The sequence below is a fragment of the Sorex araneus genome, chromosome 2 (assembly GCF_027595985.1).
Source record: "Sorex araneus isolate mSorAra2 chromosome 2, mSorAra2.pri, whole genome shotgun sequence".
Classification (NCBI taxonomy): Eukaryota; Metazoa; Chordata; class Mammalia; order Eulipotyphla; family Soricidae; genus Sorex; species Sorex araneus.
In genome coordinates, this window is record NC_073303.1 from 223413852 (window position 1) to 223426700 (window position 12849).

General features: G+C 59.8%; 1 protein-coding gene across 1 annotated transcript; it reads right to left on the reverse strand.

The window, feature by feature from the left end:
• Positions 1 to 262: 262 nt before the first annotated feature.
• On the reverse strand, positions 263 to 2804 carry HOXC9 (homeobox C9). The gene is made up of 2 exons (XM_004601551.2): positions 2267 to 2804; positions 263 to 507 (listed from the first exon to the last, which is right to left on the reverse strand). The coding sequence occupies exons 1-2, from the start codon at positions 2802 to 2804 to the stop codon at positions 263 to 265; spliced, it is 783 nt and encodes a 260-aa protein (XP_004601608.1).
• Positions 2805 to 12849: the final 10045 nt, after the last annotated feature.

Genomic DNA, 12849 nt, shown 5'->3' on the forward strand with positions numbered 1-12849 from the left:
GGCTTCTCTCCCGGCCTCCTCCTCGCTGGGTTGAACTAACTCTAAAACCCAATTTCTCAATCCTGAACCCTCCCAAATCGCAAGAGTTTTCCTTTTTCCCCTTCCTTTTTTTTTCTTTTTAGGCTGATTGGCTTTTCTCTATCTTGCTCTTTTCTTTTCCTTTTCGTGCTCTCTCTCCCGCCTGGGTTGGGGTTATTTTTGTGGGGTTTTTTTGTTTTGTTTTGTTTTGTTTTGTTTTCCCTTGGCTGTGCCGGGCCAGGGTTTAGGATTGCTCCTTGTCGGTTTTCTCTTTATTCATCTTTTTCATCTTCATCCTTCGGTTCTGAAACCAGATTTTGACCTGCCGCTCGGTGAGGTTGAGAACCCGGGCCACCTCATACCGACGGTCCCTGGTTAAATACATATTGAAGAGAAACTCCTTCTCCAGTTCCAGCGTCTGGTACTTGGTGTAGGGGCAGCGCTTCTTCCTTGTGGAACGAGCGTGGATCCAGTTGGCCACGGGGTTGCCTGCAGGGCCAAACACAGGCAGTGGTCAGTGGAGCTCCTTTCCAGCCCAGGACCCCTGCCAGCCCACCCCCAGGCTTACCCAGGCTCCCCAAACCCAATAATTGAACCTGAATTTGGACACGTTTTGCTTTGGGAATTTTCCCCCTTGCTGCTGGTGTATTCCGCCCCTCCCCATCTGCCCCTCTTCCCTTGGCCAGCACCTAAAACTATAGGAAATCAAAGCTCTCAAAGCCCTTCAGTCTGGTCCTCAGTTTCAAGAGTAGTAATTCGAGAATATCCTCATAAAAAGTCCAAATTCCCAACCGTTTCATAGGCCCATAAACGCTTCTCTCTCTTGTTTTTTATTTTTATAGCGAGGTCTCTCTCCTCCCCACTTCCCTCCTCCTCTGCCCCCTCCCACCCTCCCAGCCCACGACCAAGTCCTGAAATTTCAGCAGTTCTGCTTCCTGACCCTGAGAGTCCCTCAGCCCCTCTGACACCCTCTCTCCAGCACCCATCTGCTCCGCTCTGCGAGTGCAACCCTGCTGAAGCGAATTCTCAGAGAGATGCTGGCAGGGGCAGACTTCTTCTCTCCCCAGAGAGCTGCTGGCCTTGGGGAGGGCTCCCTCCTCTCTTAGCTTCCCTGCCTGGTGTTCCCTGGCCCCCTCCTGAGAGCCCCAGGACAGGCTCTGTAGGAACCAAAGCCTCCAATTTCAGGTTTATGGGAGTAGCTGTGGGCAAGGAGGAAAGCCTTCCGAGGGGTATAATTAGGCCCTGGCCCCTCGTGGGGCTGGAGGAAAGGACTTCCTGCAGCCCCCTCCTGGGACTCCCCCAGAGACTTCCTCACAAGCCAGGGGGTTGCACCCCTCCCCTGCTAGCTCCCCTTTCTCTGGTCCTGCAGCTCCCACCTGCCCCCTCCCCACATACTCCTGCCCTTCTCTGGAACACTCAGAAGGCTCCAGTCTCCCTGACTGGAGCATGTGTGTGTTTATGTGTGTGTGTGTGTGTGTGTGTGTGTGTCTGTGTGTCTGTCCCTCTGTCTGTGTGTCTGTGTGTTTAATTCTCTAATCTGAGGACATGTCTCTCCACCAACCCTGTCCCTGATCCCCCTCTCTCACCCTCTCTCCTGCAGACCTTCAGAAGAGGTCTCTCAAGTTTAAGGGGACTGGGACCCCACTTCTCTCCCCCAACTATGGAAGTTCCCAGGCTGGGAGACCCCAGGATCCTTCCCCCAGTGTTCCTGGGTGAAGAAGCCCCTGCACCTTCTGTTTGCTAACTCTCTCAGTGAGGTTCTCCCCTTGCTGGCTGGGAAGTAGGGGTGATTTTCCCCCCTGGGGACAGTTCCTCTCTGTCCCCAGTGTCCTCATCTCTCCCCTATCCCACTTCACACCAGAAAAGGAACCTCGCCCCCCACTGCACACCCCTGGCCCTGTCTGCATTTCTTGGAAAGTAGCAACTAAGCCTGAAAAGCTGGGCTAGGGGCTGGGGGCTGGCGGGGTGTTGGGGGGGGGTTGTCTCTCATCAAAGCCAGTTCCTGGGCGAGGAACCCCCCTCAGCTCTCTCCCAACCTGGTTCCCTGCGCCCCCCCCCTTCTCAGACCTTCCTGCCCCTGAAAGCTCCCCAAGGTAATTCGCTTTTATTGAGTCCTCGCTTCCTCGACCTCGCTCCTCTCCCGCGCTCCCCGCGCCCGCTCCGCGGGGCTGTAATCCGGCTCCCCCCCGCGCGCCGGCCTCTCCTCCCCTCCCGCGCCGGTTGTAAAGGAAAATTGCTCCCAACTTACTGGGGTCCAGGTCGGCCTTCTCCTCTTTGTGCTTGCTGCCGGCGAGGGCGTCCGCCTCGGGCGAGGGCAGGGTCTGCGGGGCGCGGTCGCGCAGCTCCCCGGGCGAGCCGTACATGTAGTCCGGGTAGCTGCGGCCGTCGGCCGGGCCGCAGTCGGCGCGGCGGCCGGGGTAGGCGTCGGGCTTGAGGGCGTAGTGACGGCCCCCGGCTGGGAAGCTGGGGAAGGAGACGGCGCCGGACAGCGGCTCGAGCCAAGTCCGCATGTAGCGCGTGTCGGCGCCGAGGTGGGGCTGGGGGCCGTACGGGTGGTACACCACGGACGACTGCGAGGGCACGGGCGCCCACGACGTGCTGAACACGGCCGGCTTGGGCGCGAAGCTACAGGACGGAAAATCGCTACAGTCCGGCACCAAGCCGCTGGGTCTGGCGGCGGCGGGGTGAGCCCCCGTGGCCGGAAACCTGGACGCTAGGAGGTCTTCATTGTCGTGCGAGATGAGCGAGTCCACGTAATAGTTACTGATGGGCCCCGTCGCCGACATCGTAACGGGGTTTTACATACATAAGATTATTGTATGAACTGTATATGTACTTTTTATCTGCTCACAGAACAATCAAGGCAGGTAATTATTTTTCCAGCCTTTTCCCCGCAGCTCATTGGCTCCCCGGCCCCCACGTGATCGTATTTACCCAAAAATACGGCGCGGATCAATGCGCAGGGGCTTTTTTTCCCCTGGCTTTCCGCCCCCCCCTCTTCTCCCACCCCCTTTCTCGTGGCTGATCCCCGCGACCTGCGTTTTCCTGGGGGTCCGGAACTCTGGAGCCCAGGCGCCCGCCGCCACCGCCCCCTCCCCGGAGGACAACTCGTGTCTCATCAGAGCACCCTCTTGCCCATGTCCCCCCATAAGCAGATGGCCTTCTGCCCGCTCCCCCCCCACCTCTCGGGAGGATTTCTTAATGGGGTGAAAATGCCTATCCCGCAGCCGGGGTTCCAGGACCCCAGAGGCCGAGCGGGTGCGGGAGCCCCTCAGGGGCGGAGAGGCCGGCCGAGGTAGGTGGAGGAACTATTTCTTGACGTAATCCGTCTCTGTCGCCCCGACGCTCCCGCAGTCTCTGCGCGAGCGAGCCGAGATCAGCGATTGTCAGTTCGGAACGTGGCTTTTAAAAATGCGTTTTTAAATAGTGTGTATGTATGTATTTCTTTCTGGAACAGCAGCAGCCAGCGAGGGAGGGAGGGTGGGAGGGGACTGGGGAAGCTGGGGTGGAGGGAGGGAAGGAGGGAAAGGGGAGCGTCCTTCTGCCACTGGCCAACTCAGCCCCCAAATCTGGGGTAGGGAGGCTTTGGGGGGTAGGTGGCCCACGGGTGGGAGGGGTAGGACCGGAGCCTCAGACACCTTGATCACCAGAACTCCTCTCTTGGCTTTGGCACAGATAGGAGAGCGCCTTTATTTAAAATTTATTGTCTCTATCTATTTATCTTTTTTTTTTCCAGCCTGAAGAAGTGGAGAAGAAATCTACACAACTTAAGAAGAGCACCCCCATCCTGTCTTCCTGCTTACCCTCCTCTGCCCCCCAGCTTCATCTCTGCGACAACCTGCCCCCCCTCCAAAAACAAGAAGTCACTCTCTGGGTTGTGTCTGCAGAGAGCCAGGGTGAGAGCGGGCAAGGCGAGAAAGCGACCTCGGTCGTGGGCAAGTAGCTTGTTTTTACGTCCTTCAATAAAATTTTTATGAGGATCATTTGATTGTTCATAAATGTGTCTTTCATTAAATAAAATTGCAGGCTGTTTTTGGAATGGGAAAAAGGCGACGGAGGGATGGGAGAAAGCAATCTCTTTGGGGTCGGAGGCAGGAATTCGAGAGGGGCCAGTGTGATTGTAAGGGAGAGTCAGGCAAGGTGGGCTCCTGCCCCCACCCCCAGAAGTTGGTGGCTGGCCTCCTTGAATTTGGGGTTTGTTGGCTGGCCCTCTGCTTGCCCCCAGTCTGCCATGGGATGCTTGGGTGACGGTGGGCTTGAGAGAGTAGGAAATGCTCCATGTGAGTGCAGCAGAGGGGGCCAGGAAGGCTGGCTGGGGGTGGGGTGGGCAGCCAGGCAGGTGATGTCGCAGACACCCCACGCACCCAAGGCGGGGCAGAATGAGTCTGGGGAGGGGTGGATTTCAGGGGCAGGAGGCAGGCGTCCCAGCCAGCACTAGGAAAAGAGGCAGGAGCTTGGGCAGAGAGGCAGCCTCTGGAGCAGTGAGTGGAAGGAGGAGGTTTCCCAGACTTAAGACAAGAAGCCTGTCCTTTCCCACTCCTGTCCCCAGGAGGGGACCAAATGCAGGGGATGGAAGAGGGGGGTGTTGTGAGGCTGATTTTCTTCTGCACCTCTGTGACCTGTCTGCTCTGGGGTGGAGAAGGGTTAGGAAGGAGTGTCCCAGAGAGAGAGAGAGAGAGAGAGAGAGAGAGAGAGAGAGAGAGAGAAGGAGTTGGTTGGTGGGGGGAGGAAAGTTGAGGGGAGGGGAGGTCTGTAGCCCCAACAGTGCTGACCCCAGCCTCTCAGGCCCCCTCCCTGGCCGCTGCTCCTCCCTCTCTGGGTTCTTTCCTTTTCGGTCAAACGGGGCTGGGATTTCAATGCTAGGGGTAGAAAGGAGAAGTCTCTGGCTGGAGAGAGGCGACCTGGGGCCTCAGCCTCCTAGCCCACGGTTCCAATTGTCTTCTCTTTCCCTTGGTTGGACTGGTCTGGGAAATCCAAATTACGCCAAGGAACAGAATGTCTCTTTGGCCTTGAAGGAGTCAGGTTAGCTGTCAATCAAAAATTCTCCCTCACGAGTTCAAGGAACAGACTGCCAGGAGGTTACCGTCCCCTGCAGAGGCTTTCTCCAAACCCCTAGCGCCGTCAGCACCTCCCCCAGCCCAGGCGGCTGGGGACCCTGCCCAGCTCTCGGGCGGGCGGCTGCTAGCAGCAATAAGCAGACATGTATCCCTCAGCGGGCTGGGGGCCAGACTGTGACCAAGAGGACATCAGGGGACAGAGCCTGAGAGAGAGAGAGAGAGAGAGAGAGAGAGAGAGAGAGAGAGAGAGAGAGCCCGGGACGCATCGACTGAACTGGCGCCAGGCCCCGAAGGAAAGAAGGGAGGAAGGAAGGATGGAAGGAAGGAAGGAAACAGAATTAGCATAAAAAGAAAAGGAGGGGGGGAATTAAAGAATAGAGGGAGGAAGACGGAAAGAGACAGCAGAGTGGCAAGGCAGGCAGAGCTGGAGACAGCCCTAGGCAGGCAGGACGGGCCAGGGCGAGGCTGGGGGAGCTGCAGCCGTGGCATTGTGCGCCCGCTGCCTGGCCGGGCCTCTGCCGCGGGACTGGCTCGGGATGGCGCGGGACACAAAGGAGAACAAGGCCTCCTCTCCTGCTCCTCGGGGGACCTGCTCAGTGGGTACTACAGGCCTCCAGGACGTAGAACCCCGCCTTGGCTCAGGGGGTGAGCCATGTTCTAGTCAAGGAGCAAAGATGACCTGAGGAAGGAGAAACTCTCACAGCCGCTCTTCCTCCGCGTCTGCTCCAGCGCCACTCTCCTGGAGGAAGGATGCCCCCGAGGACCCTCTGCTTGGGGCTGTACCGTGAGGGTGAGCTCCTGGGCCAGCCAGTGAACAGATGCCCCCCTCTCTCTCCCACACCCTTCTCTCACCACCTTCTTCTCCTCGAGAAAGCTCCCCGGAGCAGCCTTGCCCTCCCTGCCAGCCCACCCAGCAGACGCTGAAGCCCGGATCCCCCCAGCTCCCATCTCTGCTGCCTTCACATTGCCCGTGAGGCTGAGGGGAGACGGGTCGCCTTCCGTTTGGAGCAGGAGTTCAGAGCCTCCTGGCGCAGGCAGACACAGCTGTGGGCTGGGATGCAGGCCTCGCCCACAGCCCCCTCCCCACAACGCCTCCTTTGGTCTGAGCCTAGCCCAGAGACACAGCCCTGCAGGAGGGGGGGGGGGAGGCTGGGAGTCCCTGAGTTTACCAGGCAGAGCACCCCGCTTTCCACAGTGCTTAGGCTGATTCCCATTCTCTGCATCAGGAAGTGGGGTGGCCGTTAGGTCTCACCAAAGATCCAGGTACCTAAGGTGTGTGTGTTGGGGGAACGGGGTGTAGAACGGCTATGTGTGCATGTGTGTGTGTGTGGGGGGGGTGTCTAAGAAGGAGGGGCTTGTGTGTGTGTTTTTTTTTTTAGGTTCTCTTGGTGCTGCTGAATGTCCTGCCAGATTCCCATACTCCTCCTCTCCCTCTCCCTTCAGTTTTCCTCTGCAGACCCCAGGGACCCCAGGCCACTGCAATTCTTTGGTGGGGTGGGGGGAACCCCAGCATTAGCTGCACTGAGGTTCTCTGAACGTCCTTCCGACCCCAAAAGATTGCACAGGGCACAGCCGAGCCCCTTCAGGGGGAGGGGCCCCTGCCTGCATCCTGTCAACGCTGGGCGTCCCAGCGGCCACCCACCCCAGCTGGCCCACCGTGGGAAGGGCGGACAGAAAGACAGGTTCCAGCCGTCCCCTCCCCTTCCCCTGCACCTCCCTTTCAGTGATCACAACCGCCTCCTGTTCAATCCACACCGTCAAGTTCGGATGAAATTTCAAACAGGCCTTTCCCCTGGCCCCCCCCAAGAGGGGACCCCCGGCCGCCCCAGACAGGAGCGGGTTCCCGGCCTCGTCGGCGCGCGCGCGCCCCAGGAGGAGGCCGTGGTGCTCCATTTGCTTTCATTTTCCTTCTCCCTCTGAAATGGGCTCATTCCCCCTCTCCGCCGCCCTCTCCCCCTCCCCGCCCCCTCCCCGGTTCCCTTCTACGTTCCCCCCTACGCGCCCCCATGCCTCTTTGTTGGGAAAAACACACCCACACACAACTCCTCCTAGCTCAGGCCTGCGCTGGAAGCAGAAACTGAATTCTCCTGGCCTGCCGCGAGGAGCCCCGCGTCCTGCCCCACCCCAGGTGGGTATCCGGGATCCCTGCACGCCAGGACTCAGGCCCCAACACCGCCCAGAGGAGTGAACCCCCTAGGGCCTGTGAACGTGGCCCTCTCAACGCCACGGCCTGCATTCCCGCCGCTCCCCACCCCCCCCCCCCCACCGCCCCGCCGCAAACGGGGCTATTTCCGGCTCCCCCAACCGGGTCTAGTTTCCCAGCCTGGGGAGTGGCTGCAGGGGCGGCGCCCCCAGAGCTAGGGGTGCTCTCTGCCTGGAGCCCCCCTGGCCCGTGGGCGCCTGGTTACCTGATCTTTGTGTGATGTGTGTCGCAAGGAAATTTGCAGTGACTTTGGAGCCCAGACTGAGGAAGCCGAGGTGGCAAAAGGAGAGACAATAACGGGTCCGAAGTACAATTAAGGGGCCCGAGCCGCTGTCTCTCCCCCGCCCTCTCTGCCCGGCTGGGAGCTGTCTGGCTTCCAACCTCGGGGCGCCCCGCGAACCTGGCGCCGGAAACTCGGCCCGTGGCGGAGGGAAGCCGAGGACCCGCGTCCAGCAGGCTGGAGGAGCGCTCCCTTCCAACTTGGGGGCGCGGCCGCCAGCCCCGCCGACTTGCGGAGAACGCAATGAATGAAAGTGCACACCCCGACGCAACCTCCCCAGGGCTTCAGCCTTGGGAAGGAAGAGCAGCCTAGGGCTTGGGACGTCTCGGACAGACAGACAGACAGACAGACAGGCAGGCAGGCAAAGCGCATCTCCGGAGGCAGACAGACTCACAACATGAGTGTGAGCCCGACATCAAAGACAGGTTCAACCTTCCCCAGGCCTCTCTCCGCCAGGCCGGGTGGGCGGCGATCTCCCTACCTTCGGCCCCTCCAGGGCGCTGGGCAAAGACCCGGAAGACGGGGTCCCTCGGGCTTGGTCCAATCCCGTCTCGGGAAGCGCCTCGTTACCTGCTCCTCGGCTCCCCACGGCCACAGAGGCAGGGCAGCCGCCGGGGGAGGGAAGCCCCGGCCGCCGCCGCCGCCGCCGCCGCCGCCCTCCTTCCTCCCTCCCTCCCGCTCGCCCTCCCTCCTCCCTCCCTCGCGCGCCGCCGCTCGCGGGGCCCTCCCGCGGGCAACCTGTTCTGGACCCAATCCAGGTGGCGCGGGACGAGCGAGAGAAGAAAGAGGCTTTTCTGGTGCCCCCGAAAGCGAGCCCCCCAACGGCGGGGACTGGCCCTGCCCTGCCCTGCCCTGCCCTGCCCCGCCGGGGCGCGCCGCCTCGGTCCCGAACTCCCGGAGGCGGCCGGTGGCGGCCGGGGTGCGCCCTGCCCCGCCGCCTCGCCCCCGCGGCCGCCGCGCCCCGCGCCCCGCACACGCCGCACACGCCGGCCGCCGCCCCCGGCGCCCAGACACCGCCAGACCTCAAGGTCCTTCCGACAGACTCCACATCCGGTCGCCCGCCCCGCCGCTGCCCGCGCCCGGAGCCCGCGCCGCGCCGTCTGCGGCCAAAGTGCACACACAATCCACCTTGTCCGTGCTCCCGCGCCCGCTCGCCCGGACGCCCCTCCGGGGCCACGCACCGTTCCGCGCCCCCCGAGGTCCCGCACCGGACCGCGAGCCTCCCCCGCTGGGGATCCACACAAAGCCGGGCGCCCGACGCTGCCACCCCCAGCCCCCCACCCCCCACCCCCGAGCCCCCCGCCAGCCACCGCGGCCCTTCACCTGTTCCCAAGCACCGCTGCCTCTCCGAACCGACGCCGGGCTGCGCGCCTGGGCCGGCGGGCTGGGCACACCGAGGGTCCTGGGAAGCCACCGAGGCGCGGCGGGGCTCAGCCCGCGCCCCCACCGCGGGCGAGACGTCTCAGAGACCCAGGCTCTCCTTGGCGAGCTCTTGCCTTTTTCTCCTTCTCCCGCAAGTCTTAAACACTCAACACGCCGAGAGTTCAGCTCTATAAATCCTGCTCCTCTTTCCCATATCATAATTAAAAAAAACCAGTAGGGGAGGTTTTAACTTTTATTGCGATTTCTGGAGTTGGGCTGCGGAGCATATATTAAGTTTACGCTTATGCGCTCTCGGCGGGGAGGGTCCTTTAAGAAATAAAAATCCATCTTAATATCCGCAGACGAGAGAGATAATTTTTTCCCTCCTCTTCACGCTGTTTCTTCTGAAGACTTCCTTCCAGCGAAGCGAATAAATAATTACCATCGCCTTAGCCATGATCCACGGCCCCAGGGCCCCTGGGTGGACTCTGGCCACCAGCCTGGCCCTCACCTTGGCCCTTTGAGAACTTACCCCATTCCCCAGGATTTGGGGAGGGGGCGCACCCAGACCCCTGTCTCTGTGGCCATCCCCCCCTCAAGTCCACTGCCCTGAAAGGGAAGGGAGGGCAGAGACCCAAAGTGCAGAAGTCGTTCATTGGTGAATTTCGGCCCATCAGGGACCTGTTTGCAGCCAGGCAGCCTTGGGCACCCCGCCCCTGCCTGGGTCTCCCTTCACTCCCCTGCTTCTGACAGCCTCAACATGCAGAGATTACAAGGGTCTCCCAAACCAGGGGAGCCCTGCCTGCCTCACACCAGCTGGCTTTTCTCTCTGGAAACCTCCTCATTTCCCTGGGAGTCAGAAGAGGGATTTGAGTTTTTCTCTCCAAGGGAAGAATTTTTTTTCCCCCACCAAGGGATGGGGGACAGACAGACAGAAGGACAAATTAATCTGGGGAGAAGAAAGGCTCTAATTCTCATTCCCCCTCCCTCCTGGGGAGTCCAAAAGAAATCTCTTTTGGAAAGAAAGAGAAAAATACCTGAGTATTGGGTAAATCTATACAAGGAATTTGAGAAAGCCTAGAGGAGCCAGAAATATGGAAACAGAGACCCCACACTCATACAGGGTCTTCATAACCCATCCACCTCCCCCCACCTCTGTATAGCAGTTGCCAGACTGGAGGTGCCCATGTACACATTTTGTGACAGGGACACAATTTTGTTTTCATTGCATTTGAAAAGTTGATGCTGTTGCAACAATTGTAATAATTCCAAGTCAGACTATCGAGAACCTGGAATCCTTTTGGCTTTCTCTTTCTCAGCCTCTGTGAGATCAGAGGTGTCGCTCACCATTTCTCTCTGACTCCCCACTTTCTCTTCAGGCAGGGCAATCTCCTTCAAGAGCCTTCTCGCCAAGGCCCAAGGCCAGAATGGAGCAGCCAGGAAGGGGGAAGGAAGGAAGGGATGGAGCTTTGCAAAGTTGCACGTTGCTCAGCTCCCCCTTACCCCATTCTCCTCCCTGCCTCCCCCCCTGGCATCCACCAACCACCTTCCCCACCACGACATGGTCGTGCTGGGCGCTGGCAGCCTCATTCATGCAGATATTTCCACACAGCGCAAAACCAAGCAGCTGCCTCATGGCCCTGACAGCCGCAGGCAACACAGAGCAAGGCCTATGGGCCGCAAAGGCTAGACAGAGACGAGAGCCAGGTTCTGCCCTGACGTTTCCCAGTAGGACATGGGGGGAAGGGGTTGTCTACTTGGACTTGATGGCTTTCCTCTAACCTTCAGAAACCCTACATATACCCTTCTCCCTGGGATGGAGTTAAAGGGGGGGGGGTGACTGAACTGGCTCTCAGAGTTCTCAAACTCTTGGGATCCTTAGCACCCCACTCGTGTAGGGAAGCTGCGGCCCAGCTGACTAGAGGCAGTTTTGCCTTGGAAGTGGCAGGTGAGAGAAAGGAACCCTTCCACAGATCCCTTTCTCCTTCTGGGATCTTCTCTCTCCTGCCCCACCTTGTTGGCCAAGTGAGCTGGCCCCCGCCAGGCCACCTCTTGCTCCAATTCCTGAATTTCCTTGGAATTGGTTAGACTTTCTTTGTCTGTCTCCATCAGCTGGGCCCAGGAAACAATAGCTGCTGGGAGAACTCCTCTCCCTCCTTCACAGGAATCAGGCCAGACTGAGGACTGGCCGGTCTAAAGCGGGGTTGCTCCAGACAGGTCCTACGGCCTCACTCTCAGCTGCTCTTCCCCAGTCTGTACCCGCAGGGGTCTGTCTGGGAGGGGGGCTGGGGAACAGTCCCACTGGGGAGGGAAGGCGCGGGATAGGGGGGCTGGGGCCCTCGACGAAAACCGACTGATGTAACTCAGGCAGTTTCTTGTTGCCGAGTTCAAAACTCAATCCCAACAACATGAAACTACCTAGGCCACAGATCAGCTGAGCGAGCAGGGCGGGAGACTCGGCTTTGCCTCTCTCGGAGGAGAAGGGAAGGGGGTTGGGGAAGGAAGAAATTCACCCCCGTCCCCCTTTCCGCCCCCCACAACCTCCCTACAGATTAGCAAGTCGATTTTGGATGTCTAGGTGGGTGGGTGGGGGGTTGTCTGACTAGCTCCTCAGCTTCTGGTTTAAGCAAATTGTTGGGGTGGGGGTGGAAATCTGGTGAAACAGGACCTTCAGCCTTGCCCGCCCCACCCCCAGACCCTGTGCAGCTAGTCCCCTGCCTCTGGCCCTGGCCCTGGGGGAAGCCTGGGTGTCCCTCCACTCCTGCCCTGGCTCCCTGTCTTGTCCATCTGGCTCTCCTGCAAGCTCCTAGACTCCTTCTGGTCTCTCCGCTCCATTCCAGCACCCCTAGGTGTCTGGGCGACCACACGACCACAGTGCCCGCTGGCAGTGCTCCGGAGCCCTTTCCACTCAGACCCTCTCTCTGGCCAAGCCCCATGGCCAGGGGAGCTTGGGGACCCAGTGCCTGGATGTGGCTCACATCCCAAACAGCAAAGAGCAGAAACCCCAATCACCAAGCCCCAGCCCTCTGTCTCGCACCAGCCTCCCTCTCCTTCCCCTCTCCAAGCAGACGACCAGAGTGAGCAAGCGACAGCCAGACTCCTGTGTGGCCCTCAAGACAACCCTCAGTGCCTTGGAAAGCAAGAGCCAAAAGCCCCCAAAGATCCCCTCTCGGAGCTCGGACCCCCACGGTAGAGGGCCAGGCAGGGGAGAGGAGGGAGCTCAGGGCCAGTGCCCTCTGCTGCAAGCAGCCAGCAGACAAGCCCAGGCGCTCAGCGAGCGCCGATGCCCGCGACACCCTCCTCTTTGCTCTGCCCGCTGTGCGCCGGGCACCTGGGGATGCCGCTCGACTCTACGCGCCTCCGCCAAGAGAAGAACATGAAAGCAGAAAGCGCTTCTCTTACCTTGCCGCCGCCTCCGCCTCCTGCCGCCGCCTGGCTGCTCCTGCTGCTGTCAAGGGGGTGAGGGTGTGTGAGCTCCTCGTCCCCCTCCGGTGGTTAAGTTTATTCCTCTCCTTGGATAGGTGGGGGGCTCTTGGGGTTCCCCCCCAGCAGCGGTGGGGTGTGCCTGGCCCAGCACCCCAGGCAGTCAGATCCGTCTGCTCCTCAAGATTGCAGTTTGCACTCTGCCTCTTCCCTCCTCCAGTCACCTTTAAATGCATCTTTTACTGCAGCACCACATTATATTTGCAGATCATAAAATCCACCTCTCGCGCGCACCAAGACCGTCCTGACATTACTGTTTTATGACCTTGACTTATTGTGGTCACCTGGATAATATTTAAATCAACGTTATGGTCTCTCACTTACATTAAACCCGCCAAGAGACGCTCTAGAAAGGCTCTAGGAGATGAGTCAAACACAAAACACACACATCCACACACACAGCCTCTTGGAAAAGGGGGGGGGGTGCTGCTAAAAAACACTAAAAA

What these genes read in the sequence shown, in the direction of transcription:
- HOXC9 (XM_004601551.2), bottom strand. Translation starts at nt 2,804, where the DNA reads ATGTCGGCGACGGGGCCCATCAGTAACTATTACGTGGACTCGCTCATC. An exon ending in GAAGGCCGACCTGGACCCCA is followed by an intron (nt 508 to 2,266) that starts GTAAGTTGGGAG and finishes TTGGCCCTGCAG; the next exon opens with GCAACCCCGTGGCCAACTGG.